The 22,436-nt window shown below is 34.2% G+C and overlaps 1 protein-coding gene across 12 annotated transcripts in view; it reads left to right on the top strand.

Moving 5' to 3' along the window:
• The window catches only part of EXOC1 (exocyst complex component 1), a 60,291-nt gene extending 40,970 nt beyond the window's left edge, over positions 1-19,321 (top strand). For 7 of the 12 annotated variants that reach the window (XM_082464462.1, XM_082464472.1, XM_082464468.1 and 4 more), the window contains 9 exons: positions 385-429; positions 4,866-5,029; positions 5,958-6,065; positions 7,375-7,451; positions 7,989-8,217; positions 11,915-12,098; positions 13,932-14,131; positions 16,484-16,678; positions 18,333-19,321. In XM_082464462.1, coding sequence (XP_082320588.1) covers positions 385-429; positions 4,866-5,029; positions 5,958-6,065; positions 7,375-7,451; positions 7,989-8,217; positions 11,915-12,098; positions 13,932-14,131; positions 16,484-16,678; positions 18,333-18,485 — 1,355 coding nt within the window. In that variant the 3' untranslated portion in view covers positions 18,486-19,321. The remainder of the gene's footprint in view (positions 1-384; positions 430-4,865; positions 5,030-5,957; positions 6,066-7,374; positions 7,452-7,988; positions 8,218-11,914; positions 12,099-13,931; positions 14,132-16,483; positions 16,679-18,332) is intronic. The other 5 variants (XM_082464469.1, XM_082464471.1, XM_082464473.1 and 2 more) reach the window with 2 other exon arrangements.
• Positions 19,322-22,436: the final 3,115 nt, after the last annotated feature.

Genomic DNA, 22,436 nt, shown 5'->3' with positions numbered 1-22,436 from the left:
GTATTAAATTATTTACTTGAACTCTGTTTTCTTCAGAAACCAAAACTTGCAAATATAGTCTTTAAATTTAAGTACATCAGCTCAATAAACGTTAAAAAAAATCATTTAAAAGTGTGGGGGAGGCTTACAGATGTAGATATTTTTACCTGAATATTTACATAAAACAGTACATTAAAAGACTAGTAAAGTTTTTTCCCTCATATAATTTTTCAAACAGTAGCTGACCAACTAAACATACGTTGCATCTCTCGTTACTTGATGCTCATGGTTCTTTGCATGTGTCTTTTAAACTAGAGCTTTAACTTCCTCTTGTGCATGGTTTGTGCAAATTGCAGTTTATTAACTTGTCTTTGTCTTTGATGCTTGCAACCTAATCCATCACAGCTACACTGCCTCGAAAAGAAAGTGCTGTCAAACAGGAAACAGAGAGTGAGTATGCTTAGTGTATTAGTAGGTATTCTCAATGCATGTTTGTTTAATGTCTAGAAATTAGTTATTTTTCTTGAAAAAAGTTACACCAAAAATACTGATTTCTCTGAGTTGCCAGGTATTGGTGAAAGAAAACCAACATGATGGTAGTGGTATGACTACATCCAAGAAATACATAATATAGTTAAAAATATTTGGTGGGTAGTCAGAAATTTATGAAAAGTCTTAACCATTATACTTTTGTTTTCAGGCTGTGTTTAGAAACTATAAAAATTCTTGTAGATATGGTCAGATTTTGCATAATGAAACCAAAGTTTATCTCTAATTGTCCTTATATCTTTTTATCACTTCTTATATCATTTGTCCCTCCTGACCATCAGCAAATAATACAGGTTAGCTGAGAAATATTCAAGAAGAATAAAATGTTTTTATTGTTTAAATTTAATTCTAGTAAAAATATCACATTTTCTTGTAAATGGACTCTTTTAATTCTTTTATGTATGTAGGACATATTGTTCTCATTTTTCCCCATGGCTACGATAGATACCTTTGTTTATACCTAACCTCACATGTCCCATATTAATATACTTAATGATGGAGGAAACCTGCACAGGCCTCTTAGATAGCCTCATCCACTGGAGGTCAGACAGCAGAAGCAAGAAGAACTACAATCCTGCAGCCTGTAAAACAAAAACCATATTCACAGAAAGATAGACAAGATGAAAAGCCAGAGGGCTATGTACCAGATGAAGGAACAAGATAAAACCCCAGAAAAGCAACTAAATGAAGTGGAGACAGGAAACCTTCCAGAAAAAGAATTCAGAATAATGATAGTGAAGATGCCAGAAAAAGAATTCAGAATAATGATAGTGAAGATAATCCAGGACCTCGGAAAAAGAATGGAGGCAAAGATGGAGAAGATGCAAGAAATGTTTAACAAAGACCTAGAAGAATTAAAGAACAAACAGAGATGAACAATACAATAACTGAAATAAAAACTACACTAGAAGGAATCAATAGCAGAATAACTGAGGCAGAAGAACGGATAAGTGACCTGGAAGACAGAATGGTGGAATTCACTGCTGTAGAACAGAATAAAGAAAAAAGAATGAAAAGAAATGAAGACAACCTGAGACCTCTGGGACAACATTAAAGGCAACAACATTAGCATTACAGGGGTCCCAGAAGGAGAAGAGAGAGAGAAAGGACCCGAGAAAATATTTGAAGAGATTATAGTCGAAAACTTCCCTAACATGGGAAAGGAAATAGCCACCCAAGTCCAGGAAGCACAGCGAGTCCCATACAGGATAAACCCAAGGAGAAACACACCGAGACACATAGTAATCAAATTGGCAAAAATTAAAGACAAAAATTATTGAAAACAACAAGGGAAAAATGACAAATAACATACAAGGGAACTCCCATAAGGTTAACAGCTGATTTCTCAGCAGAAACTCTACAAGCCAGAAGGGAGTGGCATGATATACTTAAAGTGATGAAAGGGAGAAACCTACAACCAAGATTACTCTACCCAGCAAGGATCTCATTCAGATTCAATGGAGAAATCAAAAGCTTTACAGACACACAAAAGCTAAGAGAATTCAGCACCACCAAACCAGCTCTACAGCAAATGCTAAAGGAACTTCTCTAAGTGGGAAACACAAGAGAAGAAAAGGACCTACAAAAACAAACCCAAAACAATTAAGAAAATGGTCACAAGAACATACATATCGATAATTACCTTAAATGTGAATGGATTAAATGCTCCAACCAAAAGACACAGGCTTGCTGAATGGATACAAAACCAAGACCCATATATATATATATGCTGTCTACAAGAGACCCACTTCAGACCTAGGGACACATACAGACTGAAAGTGAGGGGATGGAAAAAGATATTCCACGCAAATGGAAATCAAAAGAAAGCTGGAGTAGCAATACTCATATCAGATAAAATAGACTTTAAAATAAAGAATGTTACAAGAGACAAGGAAGGACACTACATAATGATGAAGGGATCAATCCAAGAAGAAGATATAACAATTATAAATATATATGCACCCAATATAGGAGCACCTCAATACATAAGGCAACTGCTAACAGCTGTGAAAGAGGAAATTGACAGTAACACAGTAATAGTGGGGGACTTTAGCACCTCACTTACACCAATGGACAGATCATCCAAAATGAAAATAAATAAGGAAACAGAAGCTTTAAATGACACAATAGACCAGATAGATTTAATTGTTATTGATAGAACATTCCATCCAAAAACAGCAGATTATACTTTCTTCTCAAGTGCGTATGGAACATTCTCCAGGATAGATCACATCTTGGGTCACAAATCAAGCCTCAGTAAATTTAAGAAAATTGAAATCATATCAAGCATCTTTTCTGACCACGATGCTATGAGATTAGAAATGAATTACAGGGGAAAAAACATAAAAAACACAAACACATGGAGGCTAAACAGTACGTTACTAAATAACCAAGAGATCACTGAAGAAATCAGAGGCAATCAAAAAATACCTAGAGACAAGTGACAATGAAAACACGACGATCCAAAACCTATGGGATGCAGCAAAAGCAGTTCTAAGAGGGAAGTTTATAGCTATACAAGCCTACCTGAAGAAACAAGAAAAATCTCAAATCAACAATCTAACCTTAAACCTAAAGGAACTAGAGAAAGAAGAACACACAAAACCCAAAGTTGGCAGAAGGAAAGAAATCATAAAGATCAGAGCAGAAATAAATGAAATAGAAACAAAATAATGGCAAAGATCAATAAAACTAAAAGCTGGTTCTTTGAGGAGATAAACAAAATTGATAAACCATTAGCCAGACTCATCAAGAAAAAGAGGGAGAGGACTCAAATCAATAAAATTAGAAATGAAAAAGGAGAAGTTACAACAGACACCACAGAAATACAAAGCATCCTAAGAGACTGCTACCAGCAACTCTATGCCAATAAACTGGACAACCTGGAAGAAATGGACAAATTCTTAGAAAGGTATAACCTTCCAAGACTGAACCAGGAAGAAATAGAAAATATGAACAGACCAATCACAAGTAATGAAATTGAAAGTGTGATTAAAAATCTTCCAACAAACAAAAGTCCAGGACCAGATGGCTTCACAGGTGAATTCTATGAAGCATTTAGAGAAGAGCTAACACCCATCCTTCTCAAACTCTTCCAAAAAACTGCAGAGGAAGGAACACTCCTAAACTCATTCTATGAGGCCACCATCACCCTGATACCAAAACCAGAAAAAGACACTACAAAAAAAGAAAATTACAGACCAATATCACTGATGAATATAGATGCAAAAGTCCTCAACAAAATACTAGCAAACAGAAGCCAACAACACATTAAAAAGATCATACTCCATTATCAAGTGGGATTTATCCCAGGGATGCAAGGATTCTTCAATATATGCAAATCAATCAATGTGATACACCATATTAACAAATTGAAGAATAAAAACTATATGATCATCTCAATAGATGCAGAGAAAGCTTTTGACAAAATTCAACACCCATTTATGATAAAAACTCTCCAGAAAGTGGGCATAGAGGGAACCTACCTCAACATAATAAAGGCCATATACGACAAACCCACAGCAAACATTTACATTGGCGCAAACATTTACATTGGGCGATTGGGATTGACATGTATACCCTGATGTGTATAAAATGGATGACTAATAATAACCTGCTTTATAAAAAAATAAAATTTAATTTAAAAATTAAAATATATATATATAGTTAATGATGTATGTATTATATTTTAGTTGTATTTTAAATATAACAAATTTTCAAGGTGTTTTTTTTTCTCTTCATTTTGTTTAGTTTTTAAAGAACTGTAATCAGTTCACTTACTGTAAAAGCAGAGTTTCTGGGTTCAGGGGTGTATTAAAGTTGAATAGTGTGTAATTGACTTTTTTGGTAGGGCAAGAATAATTTGATATGGTTCCACCTAATGTGTTGATTTGAGGTGGAGGTGAGTAATACTGGGATATGGCAGTTTTTTTCAGAAATATAACCGTCATGTTAACTAGTACACTAGAGGGTCAGTGACTTTCATCCATATTCATGTCGTTTGAGTGGGAAAGAAATCCTCATCTACTTTAGTCTACAGAAATCATCAGGCAGCTTAATCTTTATGGTGAGACTGGTCGGGGCATAATGTGATCTTTAAGATCTTGTTCAGTCCTATTCTATGATTCTGTATAGTTTCACTGCTCTTTACAGTATGTTCAGGAATAGGACACAAATGTTAATGAAAGAGGACAGCCTACAATCTGTCCCATGTGGTAGATTTGTGCCCTAACTAATATGAGCCCCAGAAGACCAAGACAGTAGAAGATAACCCTCATTTATGCTATGGATCTTTTATTCATGAAGGTCACAACTTTTAAAGTTTTATTATTTCTTAGGTCTTCATGGAAGTTCCGGTAAATTAACTGGATCTACTTCTAGTCTAAATAAACTCAGTGTTCAGAGTTCAGGGAATCGCAGATCTCAATCATCTTCCTTGTTGGATATGGGAAACATGTCAGCCTCTGATCTCGATGTTGCCGACAGAACCAAATTTGATAAGGTAAAATAAAATAACAAGTACTTCTTTTTTTTTTTGGCTGTGTCGGGTCTTCGTTTCTGTGCGAGGGCTTTCTCCAGCTGTGGCAAGCGGGGGCCACTCTTCATCGCGGTGCGCGGGCCTCTCACTATCGCGGCCTCTCTTGCTGCGGAGCACAGGCTCCAGATGCGCAGGCTCAGTAGCTGTGGCTCACGGGCTTAGTTGCTCCGCGGCATGTGGGATCTTCCCAGACCAGGGCTTGAACCCGTGTCCCCTGCACTGGCAGGCAGATAGATTCTCAACCACTGCGCCACCAGGGAAGCCCAATAACAAGTACTTCTTAAACATTACTATTAGTTTTCTAGCATCAGTTTTTTATTCCTTTAATTTTGTTCAAAGATTTGGGCTCTGTTGGCTCTTTTAATTAACCATATCCTACTTTACAGTTCTGAATCTGAAAAAAATATTGTCAAATGTTAACTGAAATGTGATTTATCAATTAAATGATGTAACAGTTTTATTAAAGTTTGTTATAAATCATAAAGTGCTTGCAATCATAAATCCATTTATTTGAGCAGCTACAGAGTAAAGAGGAAATAGCTTTTATGAAGCTAAACTGTTCTCTGCAATGCATTAAATAAGTTTAAAAAGTTTATCTCGTAAAGCAATTATACTCCAATAAAGATGTTAAAAAAAAAAAGTTTATCTCTGTGTTCCTCTTTCCAGATTTCGAGTAAATAATTGTTGTGAGTTTTATTTTAAGTATGTTCTGGCCCTGTTATGCCTTGTTAATACTGTGTTGTCCTTTCAATCTTGAAAGTGTTTGTTTTGGGGCTTCTGTTGAGATTATAGATGAAGCATCCCTGGTCCCTGCAGAAAAGTAATTAAATGTGGAATGTTATTTTAAGCATTTTGGTTCAGTTCTTTGTAGGATCATTTTGGTTTTCTTCAGATCTTTGAACAGGTACTAAGTGAACTGGAGCCCCTGTGTCTGGCAGAACAGGACTTCATAAGTAAATTTTTCAAACTACAGCAACATCAAAGCATGCCTGGAACTATGGTATGAGTCACATTTATTTATTGGCTAGTATTTATGACCTGTAGCATAATTAACCTAATTAATATATTGCCACAATTTCAATATCAGAACAGAAAAAGACAAAATTTGTAATTAAGGATTTTTTAAATACATTTTGTCATACAAGATAATAAAAACCGTGATAGAGTTTGGGCATCTAATCTAGTATTCCAGACTATTTTAGGCCTAAACATTGTCTAAATTAGTAAGGGGGGAAAATGTCTGAATTTACTTTGCAAAAAACTTTTTTTTTCTTTTTTTGACCGTGCCGTGTGGCATGCGGGATCTTCCCGGAACAGGGATGGAACCCAGGCCCCATGCAGTGGAAGCACGGAGTCCTAACCACTGTACTGCTAGGCAGTTCCCACAAAAAACATTATTTAAAAAACAGTTTTAGTAATCATCAAGAAAAAATAGAACTAAAAAAATAAAAAAGATGTTTGCGTATATATACCATGGTCTTTTTTATAAAGAAAGTAAGAAAGAAAAAAAAATGGGGAGGGCTCAAATCCGAATCTTATGGCTTTGTTACTAACTAGCTATGAGTCCTTAAAGCAATTATTTAATCTCTGTTTTTCCTCATCTGTGCAATAGGTATAATAATACCTATTCATCATGCTTCTCTGATGGCATAAGTGTAAGAAAATAAAATGAGAGATTTGTAAGAATATTTTGAAGAACTTAAAAGCACAGTGCAAATTGAGTGATTTTTTTTTAGATTAAGGTCATCTTAAAAAAGAGAACCAACATATCAAAAGCAGGCCTAAAATGAATGACAAATTAATTATTTTAAATGATTAGGGACTTGTTGTTGTAAGTGGTCCAGGTAGTTAATATGTTTACTTGTTAGCTTCTGTAAGAACTTTCGATAGCATTTTTTAATACCAAAATTTTATTAAAATGATCATTGAGATTTCTTTAATTTTTAAAATTCTCTCTTAAAAGTTGTTTCTGGATGTTTTTAGCTTTTTGTTGAGCTGCCTTTCCATTCCCATGCTGCCTCTGAGCCTCCTCAACCTTCTCTCTCCTCCTTTCCCCTCATGTGCACACATACAAACACAACTTCTCATGCCACAGTAATTCTCAGATAAAATCTAAGAACAAAGCACTTCCTGAACATTCTTAAACAGCATACTAAATTGTATAGTTTTGTCGGTAATACTGCCTTTAAAAATCATTATTTCTCATAATATATTCTCCTAGGAATTTTAAGACTGAGCAGGCTATTGCTATATAACTAGTCAAATTGTTGGTCTTTTATTATGTAAAGTACCTGAATAATTTTTTTCAGACTGAAGCAGAGGACCTAGATGGAGGAACGTCGTCACGGCAACATAATGCTGGCACACCACTGCCTGTTTCATCTGAGTACGTGTTTGTTACTATCTATTGTTTATTTTGGGAAAAAAATAAACGTTAAATTGAGCAGAAAGGAGTGCTGCTCAGTGAGGAGTGAGGAGTTCAGATGACTCTCCATAACTGACAGCACTCAGAGCATCAGCCTGTGTGCCCGGTGTCTTATCGAACATCTTACTGAAGTAAAATTGGTCCTGTTTATGGCTCTTTAGCTCTTCTTTACTATAGCAATCACAGAAATGCAATCAATTTTGATATTTGCTGGTAGGAAGTAGCATTTGAATTGCAGTGTATTTCTCAGAAATCACAAAGTACATTTCAGGACCCAGTTTTACAAATGACCAAGTTATTTTGAGTGCTAAAACTTAACTTCAAAAAAATATGTTTATATTGGAAACCACTATAGGATAATTAGTTCATCATATTTGGACAGTGTTAGTTGAAATATCAAATTTTAGTCATTTTGTGTATACCCGGGGGATAAAGTTGAAGATGAATACACCTGAAGCTTGTAATAACTTTTCTATATTTTGTATGTTTTCTGAACAGGAAAGATATGATTCGCCAAATGATGATTAAAATATTTCGCTGCATTGAGCCAGAACTGAACAACCTGATTGCATTAGGAGACAAAATCGATAGCTTTAACTCCCTTTATATGCTAGTCAAAATGAGTCATCATGTGTGGACTGCACAAAATGTGGACCCTGCTTCTTTTCTAAGTACTACATTGGGAAATGTTTTGGTGACTGTCAAAAGGAACTTTGATAAATGTATTGTAAGTTCGTTTTTTTTGTTTTGTTTTTTGTTTTTGTTTGTTTTTTAATAACTTAGAATTCTAACTGTTGCAAAAAAAATGTATTTAAGCCAAGAGATTTCCAGCTTTCCACTGTGGGATCTACTGCCCAAAGCCTTGAAGCAGGGTGTTGGCTACAATTTACATGAACAGAGTTAGTTGGATGGTGCTGTGCCAGCTAGTTTCCCATCTACACTGTGAATCTTGGCAAGTTCTGGAGTAGGTGGCATGGAGGCAGCAGCTGCATAAGAGATCCACTAAGTAACTGAAATCTCAGTTGACTATTAATGACCATAGATTTAATGAAACAGTTGAAACTATCACTTGAATTTATTGTTTTTCTTCTTTTAATATACTCCAATAAGATAATTAATAACTGGATTATTTTAATTGCTTATTTAAATTAGTTTATTAGTTTAATAGCTTTAATTAATAATCATATTGCTTTATTTTAAGAATAAATTGTTCTTATGTTAACTTTTGGCAATCACCATTTTCCTCCTTCTAATAGGGAAAAAAATCATTAACTTTTTTTTTTTCTGTTAGGTTTTGGTAAGCTTGTAGGTATGAACTGGACTGGGCCAGGTTCTAAAAAAAAAGTTTCATTTTATTAATATATTTAGTATATAAAAGTGGATATTTATCATCTGAATTTTTCTACTGTGTAACCTCTAAGTTAAATCCAGCTTTTGAATAGCCATAGAATAATGGGAGAATAATAAAAATATTAAGGGCAATTAAAATCCATGTCATTTTTTATACTTTCTAAAAATATTTATTGAGATTCTGAAAGTTTAAAAACAGTCTGTGTCCACTGTAGAAACTTAAATGTCATCTCAACAGTCTTGTTAATCCTCCTTCCCTACCAAGTGATTTCACTTGGCATTTGAAATATTATGAAATTTAACCATTTAAGGCTTATCCTCTTCCCTACCCTGCCTTCTCCAGAGGTGATGATAAACCTGGAAGGTCTGATTGCAAGCTGATAGCCAAAAGGAAAAGGAAGAACTACCAAAGGCTAAGATAATGAGTCCCATTTAACATAACTGGAACACTGAATCATGAGGACACTATACATTTACAGAATATGAAGGTTCTGTTGCTTTTATCAGGAAAATATAACTTTATATAATACCTCTCAACCCAATAGAACATAGTTGTTGAAAGCATAAGATGTAGTATCAGGTAGATGTAGACATGGGTTCAAATGAAGTGCTTAGCACATTGCCTGGCACAGAATAAGAGCTTACTAATGGATCACTTGCAATGGTGGTGGTGGTGGTGATAATAGTACTAGTAATTAATAATAGTTTATTAAAGAATGTTCATGTTACTCTCAAGACTGGGAAGTGAAGAAAGCAAAATTAACCTAGACAAAGGTATAAACTCATTTTCTCCTAAATTGCGTGTATTTCTAAAGGATATACCTCTTATCACCAAAGGGAGAAGGATGGTTCCTTCTGCCGTCTGTCATCACTCTCTGTTTCTTATTTTAACTCATGTCTTCTCAGTGTCTGGTTGATTTTGTGTGCTCAGTAAGTGTTATATGTTTTGGTACATGAGACAATATCAGAACCTAGGGCATAATGAATGGGTAATGAATGGGTCTTTGTGTATTAAGACAGAAACATGAATGTCAGATGACTGCAGAAAGTGGAATAGACAGCACCTGAGTTTGGCACTTTCATCTGGTGACCAAGCCCAAACTGTTCTTCAAGGAACAGGGCTAAAAATGTTAGCCTAGCAAGAACCAGAGATAAAATTAGAAAGTAACTGACACATCAAGTTCTACCAAGCTGGACTCTGCAGTCCAGTACATTTCTTAGCTGCATTTAGTTTGCTTTTCAGGATTCCTCACACTATAGTGACATGGATTTGCACTCTTAAACCTTTGAAAATAATAAGATTTGGCTGTCTTATCATTGTTTATTCTTGCCTTCTTTGTCGTAGATTAATTAACCATATAAGCACAGGTTTATTTCTGGGCTCTGTGTTCTGTTCCATAAATCTATGTATCTGTTTCTGTGCCAGTACCATACTGTTTTGATGACTGTAGTTTTGTAGTATAGTTTGAAATCAAGGAGCATAATACGTCTGGCTTTTTTCTTCTTTCTCCAGATTGCTTTGACTATTATGGTCTTTTGTGTTTCCATAGCAATTTTAGAATTATTTGTCCTAGTTCTGTGAAAAATGCCATTGGTATTTTGATAGGGATTGCATTGACTCTCTTGATTGCCTTGGGAACTATGGTCATTTTAACAATATTAATTCTTCCAATCATTGAGCACGGTTTATCTTTCCATTTGTTTGTGTTGTCTTCAGTTTTTTTCACCAGTGTCTTACAGTTTTCAGAGTATAAGTCTTTTACCTTCATGGTTAGATTTATTCCTAGGTATTTTATTCTTTTTGTTACAACTGTAAATGGGATTGTTTTCTTAATTTCTCTTTCTGATGGTTCCTTATTAGTATACAGAAACACAACAGATTTCTGTGTATTAACTTTGTTATCTGCAGTCTTGCTGAATTCATTTATTAGTTCTAAGAGTTTTTTGGTGGCATCTTTAGGATTTTCTATGTATACTATCATGTCATCTGCAGATAGAGTTTTACATCTTCCTTTCCAATTTAGATTCCTTTTATTTCTTTTTTTTATTCCTTTTATTCTTTTATTTCTTTTTTATTTCTTTTTCAATTTAGATTCCTTTTATTTCTTTTTCTTTAGAGTCCTTTTATTTCTTTTTCTTATTTCTTATTTATTTCTTATTTCTTATTTCTTTTTCTTACCTTTTGCTGTGACTGGGACTTCCAATAACATATTGAATAAAAGAACAATTACTTTTCTAAGCCACATGTCATATGGTTTTCAGGTTTTACCCCCAAAACCTCAACACAATGAAATTTTAGGTGAGAGTTGAAAATGATCCAACACTACTTGGCAATGTAATTTTTACTGTGAATAGATCTAGATAACCTGAGATGTACACAGAACCATAATTGAACCCACAGATCATTTTGAACCCAAGTGTCTAGATTCTGTCTATATGAAACATCTCTTTTGCACTTTGTCACCATCATACAGAAGCACTTTGCTTACATATTTAGAATAAGTAACTAATAGATACATGGAAAATTATATAATACAAATCCATAGTAGAAATGCCTGTTTTCCTTCTCTGTTCTCATACCCCAAAAATACAGAACTTCTCTATCCAAACAAGTTTTAGGCTCGTGTGATTTGGAAATAAACTATGGTTCTCAAACTTGACCTCATAGCCACCAACCAGAAATAATGTTGAGAAATCCTGTGTGTGCTCTGATATCTGCTCTGCCCCAGAATGGGCAATCACTGTATACTTATCTTTCGTAAATGATAAAAATGTTTATTGGTTGTTTTTACTTTAAACAAAGACCTGAGGTTCACAAGCTTTGATTGCATCTTGTTTTAAATAATTTGTATATTTTTCCTTGACTTTATGTTCTTATGTAAAATATATGTACTTTTTAATCTGTAGAAATAGTTTTTCGTAGTTATCCCTATTAATCTTTATTTAGTAAACATTCAAAATGTTCTAGGTATTAAATTATGTCCTGTCTCTATGATGTATACATTTGCTTTTTATTATATGCTGTTTCTAAGTTGATTGGCTATTTTTCTCCTTTGCGTTCTGCCTATCTTTAGAGTAACCAAATAAGGCAAATGGAGGAAGTAAAGATCTCAAAGAAGAGTAAAGTAGGAATTCTCCCATTTGTTGCTGAATTTGAAGAATTTGCTGGACTTGCAGAATCAATCTTTAAAAATGCTGAGCGTCGTGGAGATCTAGATAAAGCATATACTAAACTTATCAGAGGAGTGTTTGTTAATGGTAAGCTTTTGTTACATTCTAAAGAATTTTTTGGTTGATTGTTTTCATTATTTCTGGTAAGTTAGAAGTTGGGGACAGATGTGTTCATTATTTTGCATATTCTATAGTCTTTTTTAAGTTTTCTGAAATTAAAGATTTCTTAAATTTGAAAAATAAGCAGTACATAAAACCCATTTGTATTCACCAGGAACCACTTATATTTTAGGGTTCATATGTGCTTATCACTATGGAAAATTGAAATTCATTGTTTAAACACAAAAAATGATCTCCCAGATTACATTGCTTTTTAGCAAGAGTCTTCCAGAGATGATCAGCAGTGATGTCTGTGTAACCTTAAACAAATCAATTCACTTCTTTAGGCCTGTTTTCATATGTGTCACATATGGTAGATTAATGCTAAAATACTATAATTCACCGTCTTCCTATGTCAGATCACACAATTAAGTTACAGAAACAGTGTGGATGTGTTGTTTAATTTGAAATAAATGATCTGATTGCATCTATTCAGGAATTTTTAAAGCTAAAAAATTGACAGGAAGTTATAGTAACATATTTTCAGTGGAAACAGGTTTAGGGGAAAGATAGATTAATTATATGATTGAATGTTTGTATGGTTGATAGTTCTTTTAAAATTCAAAGTAGCTTTGCGTTTTCTGATTGTAAAGTAATATATGCTCATTACATACCCCCAGAAATCAGCAAACTGATTTTAAAAATCAGGAAGAAAATAAGGATAATTTGTAATCTAATCATGCAAAGATAACATTTAATTTTTCGCTGCTAAACTTTTGAGTATATCTCTCTCGCTGGTGTATATGTGCATATTGTGTGTGTTCTCTAATTTTAAAAGTTTTATCATACCTTACACACTGTTTTGGAACCTACTATACTCTATACTTCTAGTGTCTTTCCTTGTCTATTAATATACATAACCATAATCATTTTTAATGATTGCATAGTATTCCATGTATCATTATTTATTTACCACATCTTTTGTTAATAGGCATTTAGTTTGTTTCCAGTTTCCTCCATATATTTTTGTATACTTGTCCAATAATTTCCTTAGGGTCAATTATTAGAAATGGAATTACTGGGTCAAAAGTTTTGTGTCTGTGTTGAGGCTTTTGCCAAATAGCCACATAGAAAGATTATACCAGTTTAGTGCTTTGAGCATTTGGTGAAAGTTTCTATCACATCTGCATCAAAGCCCAATATTACTAGGTATTATCAATCTTTTTATTCTTTGTAAACCTGAAAGACTATAAATCAATTTTGTTTATGGTATGTTTTACCATGCAAGAGCTTTCAAATTTTATTTGAAATATTTATTCATCTTTCTCTTTATGATTCTAAGTTTTGGGCCATTCTTAGAAAGTTCATACTATCACAAAATTATTCTTTAATTGGCTTTATTTTTCTTAGTACTTATGATTGTATTCATTTATTTATTTGCTTTTAACATTTTAAGTACTTGAGCAATTTAGAATTTGTTTGTCTGAAAGATGTGAAATAGGAATCCAAATTTAGTGTATTCAAAAGGACCAGCTAGTTGTCCTAAACATTTTGAATAATTCATCATTTCCCCACTGATTTGAAAAGCCACCTTTATTCTATACTAAGTTTCCATATATATGTATTTGGGACTGTTTTAGAATGATTTTTTATTAGGTTTACGTAGATGTGAAGATTCTTCAATACAATATATTTTATTAAGTCCAGAAATGTGCTTACTTCTTATACTTACAAATGAAAAAAATCATGTAAATTTTTCCTAGCTAAATATGGTTATACTTATATCAGGATGTTACTATGTTTTTCCTGTTTTCATCTTAGTGGAGAAAGTAGCTAACGAAAGCCAGAAGACGCCCAGGGATGTAGTCATGATGGAAAACTTCCACCATATTTTTGCAACACTTTCTCGTTTGAAAATCTCATGTCTAGAAGCTGAAAAAAAAGAAGCCAAACAAAAATACACAGATCACCTTCAGTCTTACGTCATTTACTCTTTAGGACAACCTCTTGAAAAACTAAATGTAAGTATATTTTCATTCAGTGTATCTTTCCTGGTTTTGAACCTGTGTACATGTGAATAACACAGTAGACATTTGTTTTAAATTTGCTCATATATTGATGCAGGAGGATAAGGAAGGAGAGACTCAGATACTTAAGCTGCCAGTGTGCCAAGACACTGCTAGATGTTTTATATACATTATTTCTTTTAGTTCCTATAAACAGTGATGTGGGGTAAGATGGTATTATCCCCATTTTACAAACGAAGAAACTGAAAGTAAATGAAAAGTTATACTAACTGGAAAGTAGCAAAGCTGGGGGATGAACCGTAGATTTAGGCTTTTCCATTATACCAGACTCTTTTATTTCTTACCTCATAAATGGCTAACCTTTATCCCTAGTTCAGATGAAGATTTTGAAAACTTTATCAAGATAAAAGGAAAACCAAAAATTGTTTTGTTCGTTGCCTTTTCTTTTCCCTTCTTTTCTTGACTTCTCATTCCCCAGAGCAAGTCTGATCATTAAAAGTGAGAAATGAGGGACTTCCCTGGTGGTCTAGTGGTAAAGAATCTGCCTTCCAATGCAGGGGACACGGGATCGGGGAACTAAGATCCCACATGCCGCGGGGCAACTGAGCCCGCGTGCCACAACTACTGAGCTCGTGCACCTCAAATAGAGAGCCCAAGTGCCGCAAATTACAGAGCCCACGTGCTCTGGAGCCTGTGCGCCGCAACAAAAGAGCCCGCATATCACAACTAAGACCCGACACAGCCAAAAAATAATAAATAATAAATAAACAAAATAAATATTTTTTAAAAAGTGAGAAATGATAGTTTTAGAGAGTTGTGCAACATAGTAGAAGCTTAAATGGACCCTTCTAACTAACTTTGTCCACAATATGATTAGTCATCTTCTATAAGTTTTTAACTTGAAATGAGTCAAATAAAAATTATGTATCTGTTGTCGATAATTCAAAGAATTGTTTTGATTAAAAGACATTTAATCAAATGCAGAACCAGTTCTTTTTAAAACTTAAGAACAGACAGATATTCCTTTAGGATAGAAGGTTGGTCTCAGACCTAAAGCCTACATGATACTTACCTGCAACATAGAGGCACTTCCTTTGAAATCAAATTTAAAGCAGAAACATTGATAGACCCCTTATTATTTAACATTGTTATGGAAGATCTAGCCAATGCAATAAGACCAAAACATAAAGATATACAAAGGAGAGTCAAGGTTATAATTACCTATATATAATATGAAAGTCTATGTAGAAACAAAATTTTAAAATTACCAGGAATAGACTTGTCCAAAAATTACTGTCAAAAAATTAATAATTTATAAGAATAAATAAATAATAATTGCTAAGAAAATTTTAGAGAAAAGTAATGACTGTATTTGGCTTGTCGATATTAAGTCGTATTGTGCTCAAATAAAGACTTGCCAATCAATATGCCTATTAAAAGACCAATTATACTTAAAAGACAACCTGAGGAGAATATTTGTAACACCATGTCAGTATATTTAATATAAAAGCTCTTTTTAAAATCAATAAGGAAAGCACTACGACCTCAACATATAAATGGGCAAGGGTTCTGAACGTACCACTAAGCATCTGAAAAGCAGGTTAACTTCATTTATAGCCAGAGAATTGTGAAATAAAATGACAAACTTTTTCACTTTTTAAAGTGGAAGAGATTTGTTTTTTAATTGTGCTAATGCTGATGATAGTATGGTAAGATAACATTCTCATATACTGTTGACAGAAATATAAACTGATTGAACTTTCCTGGGAAGCAATTTGTGTATATGAAGAGTCTTCAGAATGCTTAACAATTATACTCCTCAACTGAGGAATTATAGTCTAGAAATTTATGCTGGGTAGTAATCAATAATGTGGGTAAATACTTACGAATGAAAGTTATTTGTGACGACTGTATTTATAAGAGTTTTTTTTTTTTTTTTTGATGAGTAGATTTTGCCAACTCCAAGAAAAAAGAGTGAAAAATATTAAATACCCCATACTGGAGGAATGAATAAACAAATTGTAGTTCAGTCATTGGAAGGAACATTATGCAGCCATTAAAATTTATACTTTGGGAAAACATATAAAATATTAAGTGGAAAAACAGCTTGCAAAATTATAATCTCATTTATGTACTCACACATCAAAAGACTAGCAGGAAATCTAAAATGTTGACAGTGGTTATCTCTGAGTGGTATGATAATAGCTGATTATTATTTTATCCTTTATATTTTCACACATTGATTTTTACATAATGAATATATACTATTTTATAATCAGATTTTTTTTTAATTTAAGTGGTCATGAAAGCAGTTCTTAGCTATTATTTCTTTCCATTTCCTCGAAGCATTTCTTTGAAGGCGTTGAAGCTCGGGTAGCACAGGGTATAAGAGAAGAGGAAGTAAGCTATCAACTTGCATTTAACAAACAAGAACTCCGAAAAGTTATTAAAGAGTATCCTGGAAAGGAAGTAAAAAAAGGTCTAGATAACCTCTACAAGAAGGTTGACAAACATTTATGTGAAGAGGAGAACTTACTCCAGGTATGCTTTAGTTCTTTGAACCATCCTAGATTGCACATCCTTACATATATTGCTTTTCTCCAAAATATTCCTCTAGAAATACTATGCATTTTCTAATTTTAGTGTAGGAGGAAAGTTCCACAAGGTACAGACCAGATTAATGAATTGTGAGGGGAAGAAAGGAGTAATATTTATATAAGTTTATATGGCTATTCCTGTTTATTTTGTATTTCTTTTTTATTGTTTTGAGGCATTAAGTTGTTTTTCTTTTGTTTGGGGATGGGTTTTTTTCATTTTGTTTTAGTTTTGAGGGTAGCAAGGAAATGGAATGGTGTATAGTACAGTGGAGTGATTCTGAGCATGGGGGTTGCAGCTGGAAATGGGTTCATAATCTGGCTCCAGATAAAGCTTCATGGTTTGGGGCAAATTACTTCACCTCTCTGAGCCTCAATTTCCTGATTTGAAAAGTAGAAATAATACCTCTCCTGTATAGTGGGCACTACTATTACTGTCATTGCCATTTTATACATGAGAAAATCAAAGCTTAGAGAGGTGGAGTAATATGACCATGATCCCATAGCTAATGAATGGTAGAGTCAGATTTAAACTGCCAACTGAGCCATCATTCTTTATAAGCCATACTAAAAGGCCCAAAGATGAGTGAGAATAATTCTGATTTTAACACCATGGAAGGCATCATGAAGGAAAGCATTTGTGTTAGCCTCTGAAAGTCAGATACTAACTTAACAGATAAAGTAGGAGAAGTGGCCTTCCAGGTGGATGAAATACCATGAGCTAAAAGATGAGAAGCAAAAAAGTGTAAGTAAAACTGTTTAGTAAATAGTCTTAAGTTGTCTATTAGGAATTTAGGGTTTATGAGATTTAGGGTTTATAAGGAAAAAATCCCCTCAACTGGCAGATAGGGATGATTTCATAGTACCCACCTCACCAGGTTGTCATGAGACTTAAAAAGGATAATGTATACATAAAGCACTTTGTACTGTGCTGATATGAAGTAAGTCAATAAATATAACCTATTAATATTAGCTAATAATGTCAATGTGTGTATCAGATTCTGTCTTGATAATTGTCTGCATCGTGATTTCCACTTCCAGATTATAAATTCCTTTGATTGCAGGTGATTGGTCTGACTCATCTTGGTGTCCTCCATGGCATCAAGCAATGTTTTGCATCATCAGTTTTAGATAAAGAAATTGTTAAACTTTCACATGAAATGAAATTTAAGCATTCAGTGTTGCATTTCATTTAATCATTAGTCTTAGTTTCATACATAGTTGTGCATATCCACATCGCTGTTGGATATTGGAGTAAATATAATAACAGGTAAATGTAATGAGTGCTTACTGTGTCACACTGTTCTGAGTACTTTACGTGTATCCACTCATTTAACCTCACCTGAAGCTTGTGAGGAAGGTATTATTATCATTACCCCGGTTTACAGATAAGGAACTTGAGGCACAGAGCAATGATGTAACGTACTCAAGGTCACAAACCTTATAAGTGGAAGGAGCTAGTTTCTAGCTCCAGAATGTATGTTCTTAACTATTATGCTATTCTAAATCCTTAGAATATATCTTGACATTGTTTCTACATTCTTGACTGTGTATTATTTCCATTCATAGTTTAATGACTCTTATTTTCATTTTTATTATAGGTGGTGTGGCACTTCATGCAGGATGAATTTATACGCCAGTACAAGCATTTTGAAGGCTTGATAGCTCGCTGTTATCCTGGATCTGGTGTTACAATGGAATTCACTATTCAGGACATTCTGGATTATTGCTCCAGCATTGCGCAGTCCCACTAAACCTTACAAAAGAAGAAAAGATAAATGAAAAAAGCACTCTGAGTACACCAGACACTATTCAAAAAACATCAAGCAACCGTTTGGAGAACCAGACTTGAAATTTTATGTATGAATGTCAGATAAATGGGTAATACCATACCACAAATATTCAAAAGTGAAAGTACCAACCTATGTGGCAGTTTCATTTGCCCAATAAGTTGTGTACTAAAAGCATTTATCTCGGGCTTCCCTGGTGGTGCAATGGTTAAGAATCCGCCTGCCAATGCAGGGGACACGGATTCACGCTCTGGTCCAGGAAGATCCCACATGCCATGGAGCAGCTAAGCCTGTTTCCCACAACTGCTGAAGTCCGCGCACCCTAGAGCCCATGCTCTGCAACAAGAGAAGCCACTGCAATGAGAAGCCTGCACACCACAACGAAGAGTAGCCCCTGCTCGCTGCAACTAGAGAAAGCCCATGTGCAGCAACGAAGACCCAACGCAGCCAAAAATTAATTAATTAATTAATTTAAAGCATTTATCTCATCATAAATGCCTTTATCATTTTTCTAGACTGTCCAGGAAATTTTCCTGTATTGCCTCGCTTCTTATATTTAAGAGTGGTTATCCTATGTGTAATGCATTGGGAGTTCTTCAGTTTTCACTAATTCAGTATTGCTTACAAATGTAACTACTAAAATTTTGTATAGAACTTTTTGCCTCTAACTAATGTATATATGGATAGGGATCTTGTGATGATCAGTTGTAAACTTGGAATTTGAGGATTATGTGACTCTGTGTAGCAGTGAATCTAAAAGAAGTTTTCAAAAAAATTAAAATTTGGTAGTATTATTCTTAGATCTATCATGCTATCATTTGTATAAAAGCAAGTTCTTATAAAATCAGTATATAAAAATGAATTACATGTCCATTTACCATAAACCACTTAAAAGTATAATAAGATAATAAGAAAAATAAAACCATTTATAATAACATTAAAAACATTTAGTATTTAGGACTAAATCTAACAAAACATGTGCTATGGACTGAATTGTGTCCCCTCGAAATTGCTATATGGAAGCCCTAACCATGCCCTGCCATGTGACTGTATTAGAGATAAGGCCTTTAAGGGGGGTGATTGAGGTTAAATGAGGTCATAAGGGTGGACCCTGATCCAGTAGAACTGGTACCCTTATGAGAAGAGACACCAGAGCCCTCTGTCTACAATGTGAGGAGACAGCAAGAAGGCAGCCATCTGCAAGGCAGGAAGAGAGACACCACCAGAACCCAGCCATTCTGGCACCCTGATCTCAAACTTCCAGCCTCCAAAACCATGAGAAAATAAATTTCTGTTGTTTAAATCACCTGATCTCTGGTATCTTGTTACAGCAGCCTGAGCTGACTAACACAAAATCAGTATAAGACCTTTATGGAGAAAATTACAAAATTATTAAAAGATATTTTAAAAGGCTTAAATAAGTAGAGGACTATTTCATGTTTCCAGATAAGAACACATAACATGGTAGAAATGAGAGCTATTCCCAAATTTAAAAATTCAGTGCAAACTTCCAGTTTCCAGTCCAGCAAGTAAGCTTGAAAGTCACCTCTCCATCCTAACAACAAGTAAAAAGCTGAAAAAACTTAAAAGCAACTCTTCTTAGAACTGTAAGAGAAACAAGGTCACAGGGCAAACCACTGCCACAATTGGAGAGATCAATAGAACAGGGAGAATTACAACTTACTGAAACCTCCATAGGAACCAGTGCTAAAGTAGGAAAAACAACTGTAATTGACAAATTGCTGGAGATGAGCGTGGGTAAGTCAGAGAAATAAAATCTCTGGGGGAACCCAGTCTTTGGGGGTAAAACTTTTGTGAGTTTTACCTCCTATAGCTCTACCAAGTTCTTACATTGAATATTGGAGAAAAATTCCCTTGTGCTTCTAGCAAAAGGAGGGAAAAAGGAACCAATTTGAAATATGCCAGAATATTCTACTCTTAACAAAGTCTGCTGTCAGGAGAATTATTTAACCAGAGCCTAACTGATCTGGGAGAAGGGAAACACCCAACTCCAGTTGACTCAAGCCTTCCACACGGAATGGAAGAGAAATACCCAACTTCAGCCCACTCTAGTCATCCTTTTCCACCTAAAGGGGGAGAGGGCACTGAAAAGCACAGGTAAAGTTCACAGTCAAGAGTACAGGCTCATTAAAAGACTGAGACCTTATCTTAGGGCTACAGAGTGCTTCCTCTCCCTCTACACCTCACCATCACCTTACTAAGACCTATTTACAACAGTCCTTTTTACCCAGTACATCATTATTTGACTACCAAGAAAAAATTATAAGACATACTAAAAGGCAAAAAACAGTTTGAAGAGACAAAACAAGCATTAGAACAGACTCAGATATGGCAGGGATGTTGGAATTATCAGATCAGGAATTCAAAATAACTATGATTAATATGCTAAGGGGTCTAATGGATAAAGTAGAAAGCATGCAAGAACAGATGGGCAATGTAAGCAGAGAGATGGAAATCCAAAGAACCAAAAGAAAATGCTATAGATAATAAACCTCTATAACAGAAATGAAGAAGGCCTTTGATAGGCTTACTGGCAGACTGGACACAGCTGAGAAAAGAATCTCTGATCTTAAGGATATCACAATAGATACCTCCAAAACTGAAAAGCAAAGAGAACAAAGATTTTTTTAAAAAAAACAAACAATGTCCAAGGACTGTGGGACAAAGGATATAACGTGCATGTAATGAGAATGCCAGAAGGACAAGAAAGACAGAAAGGAACAGAAGAAATCTTTGAAACAATCATGACTGAGAATTAACCCCAAATCAATGTTTGACACCAAATCACAGATCCAGGAAGCTCAGAGAACTACAAGCAGGATGAATGCCAGAAAAACTATACCTATGCATATCATTTTCAAGCTACAGAAAAATCAAAGATAAAGATTAAAAAACTCCTGAAAGAAGCCAGAGGGGAAAAAAACATCTTAGCTATAGAGGAACAAAGATGATTACATCCCACTTCTCAGAAACCATGCAAGCAAGAAGAAAGTGGAGTGAAATACTTAAAGTGTTGAGAGAAAAAACCAACCTAGAATTCTGTAACCTGGGAAATTATTCTTCAAAAGTGAAGGAGAGAGAAAGACTTTTTCAGATAAACAAAAATTGAGGGAATTTGCTGCCAGTAGAACTGCCTTGCAAGAAATGTTAAAAGAACTTCTTTAGAGAGAAGGAAAATGACACAGTTCAGAAACTCAGATCTGCATGAAGAAAGGAAGAGCATCAGAGAAGGAATAAGTGAAGGGAAAATTAAAACTTATTTTTCTTATTCTTAATTGATCTAACATAACAGTTTGTTCAAAATAGCAACAATGTATTCAATTATTTATGCATATATAAATATGCTTATGTATAAGTGAAATGAACAATAGCAGTGATAAAAAAGGATGAGAGGGAGGAATTAGGATTATTTTATTACTATAAGCTACTCTTACTATCCATGACACATTGTAGGGTTATTTGAAAGACTTGGATTGGTTGTAAATGTATATTGCAAACTCTAGGGCAAACAATAAAAAAAAAAGGTTTAAAAGAAGTATAACTGATATGCTAAGAAAGGAGAGAAAATGGAATCATATAAAATGCTCAGTTAAAACTACAAAAGACAGAAAAAGAAAGAATGACAAAGCTAGGAACAAAGAACAAGGGCAACAAATAGAAAACAGTAACATATATGGGTAGCTATTAATCCAACTATATCAAAAATCATTTTGAATGTCAATGGTCTAAATGCACCAATTGAAAGACAAGAGATTGTCAGAGTGGATCAAAAAACAAGACCCAACCGTATGTTGTCTACAAGAAATCTACTTTAAATATAAAGACATATACAAAATAAAAGCAAATGAATGGGAAAAAATATACCATGCTAACACTAATCAAAAGAAAGCAGGA

Source organism: Balaenoptera physalus (genome assembly GCF_965194825.1).
Source record: "Balaenoptera physalus genome assembly, chromosome: 5".
Lineage (NCBI taxonomy): Eukaryota > Metazoa > Chordata > Mammalia > Artiodactyla > Balaenopteridae > Balaenoptera > Balaenoptera physalus.
This window is presented reverse-complemented; position numbering and strand designations above follow the sequence as displayed.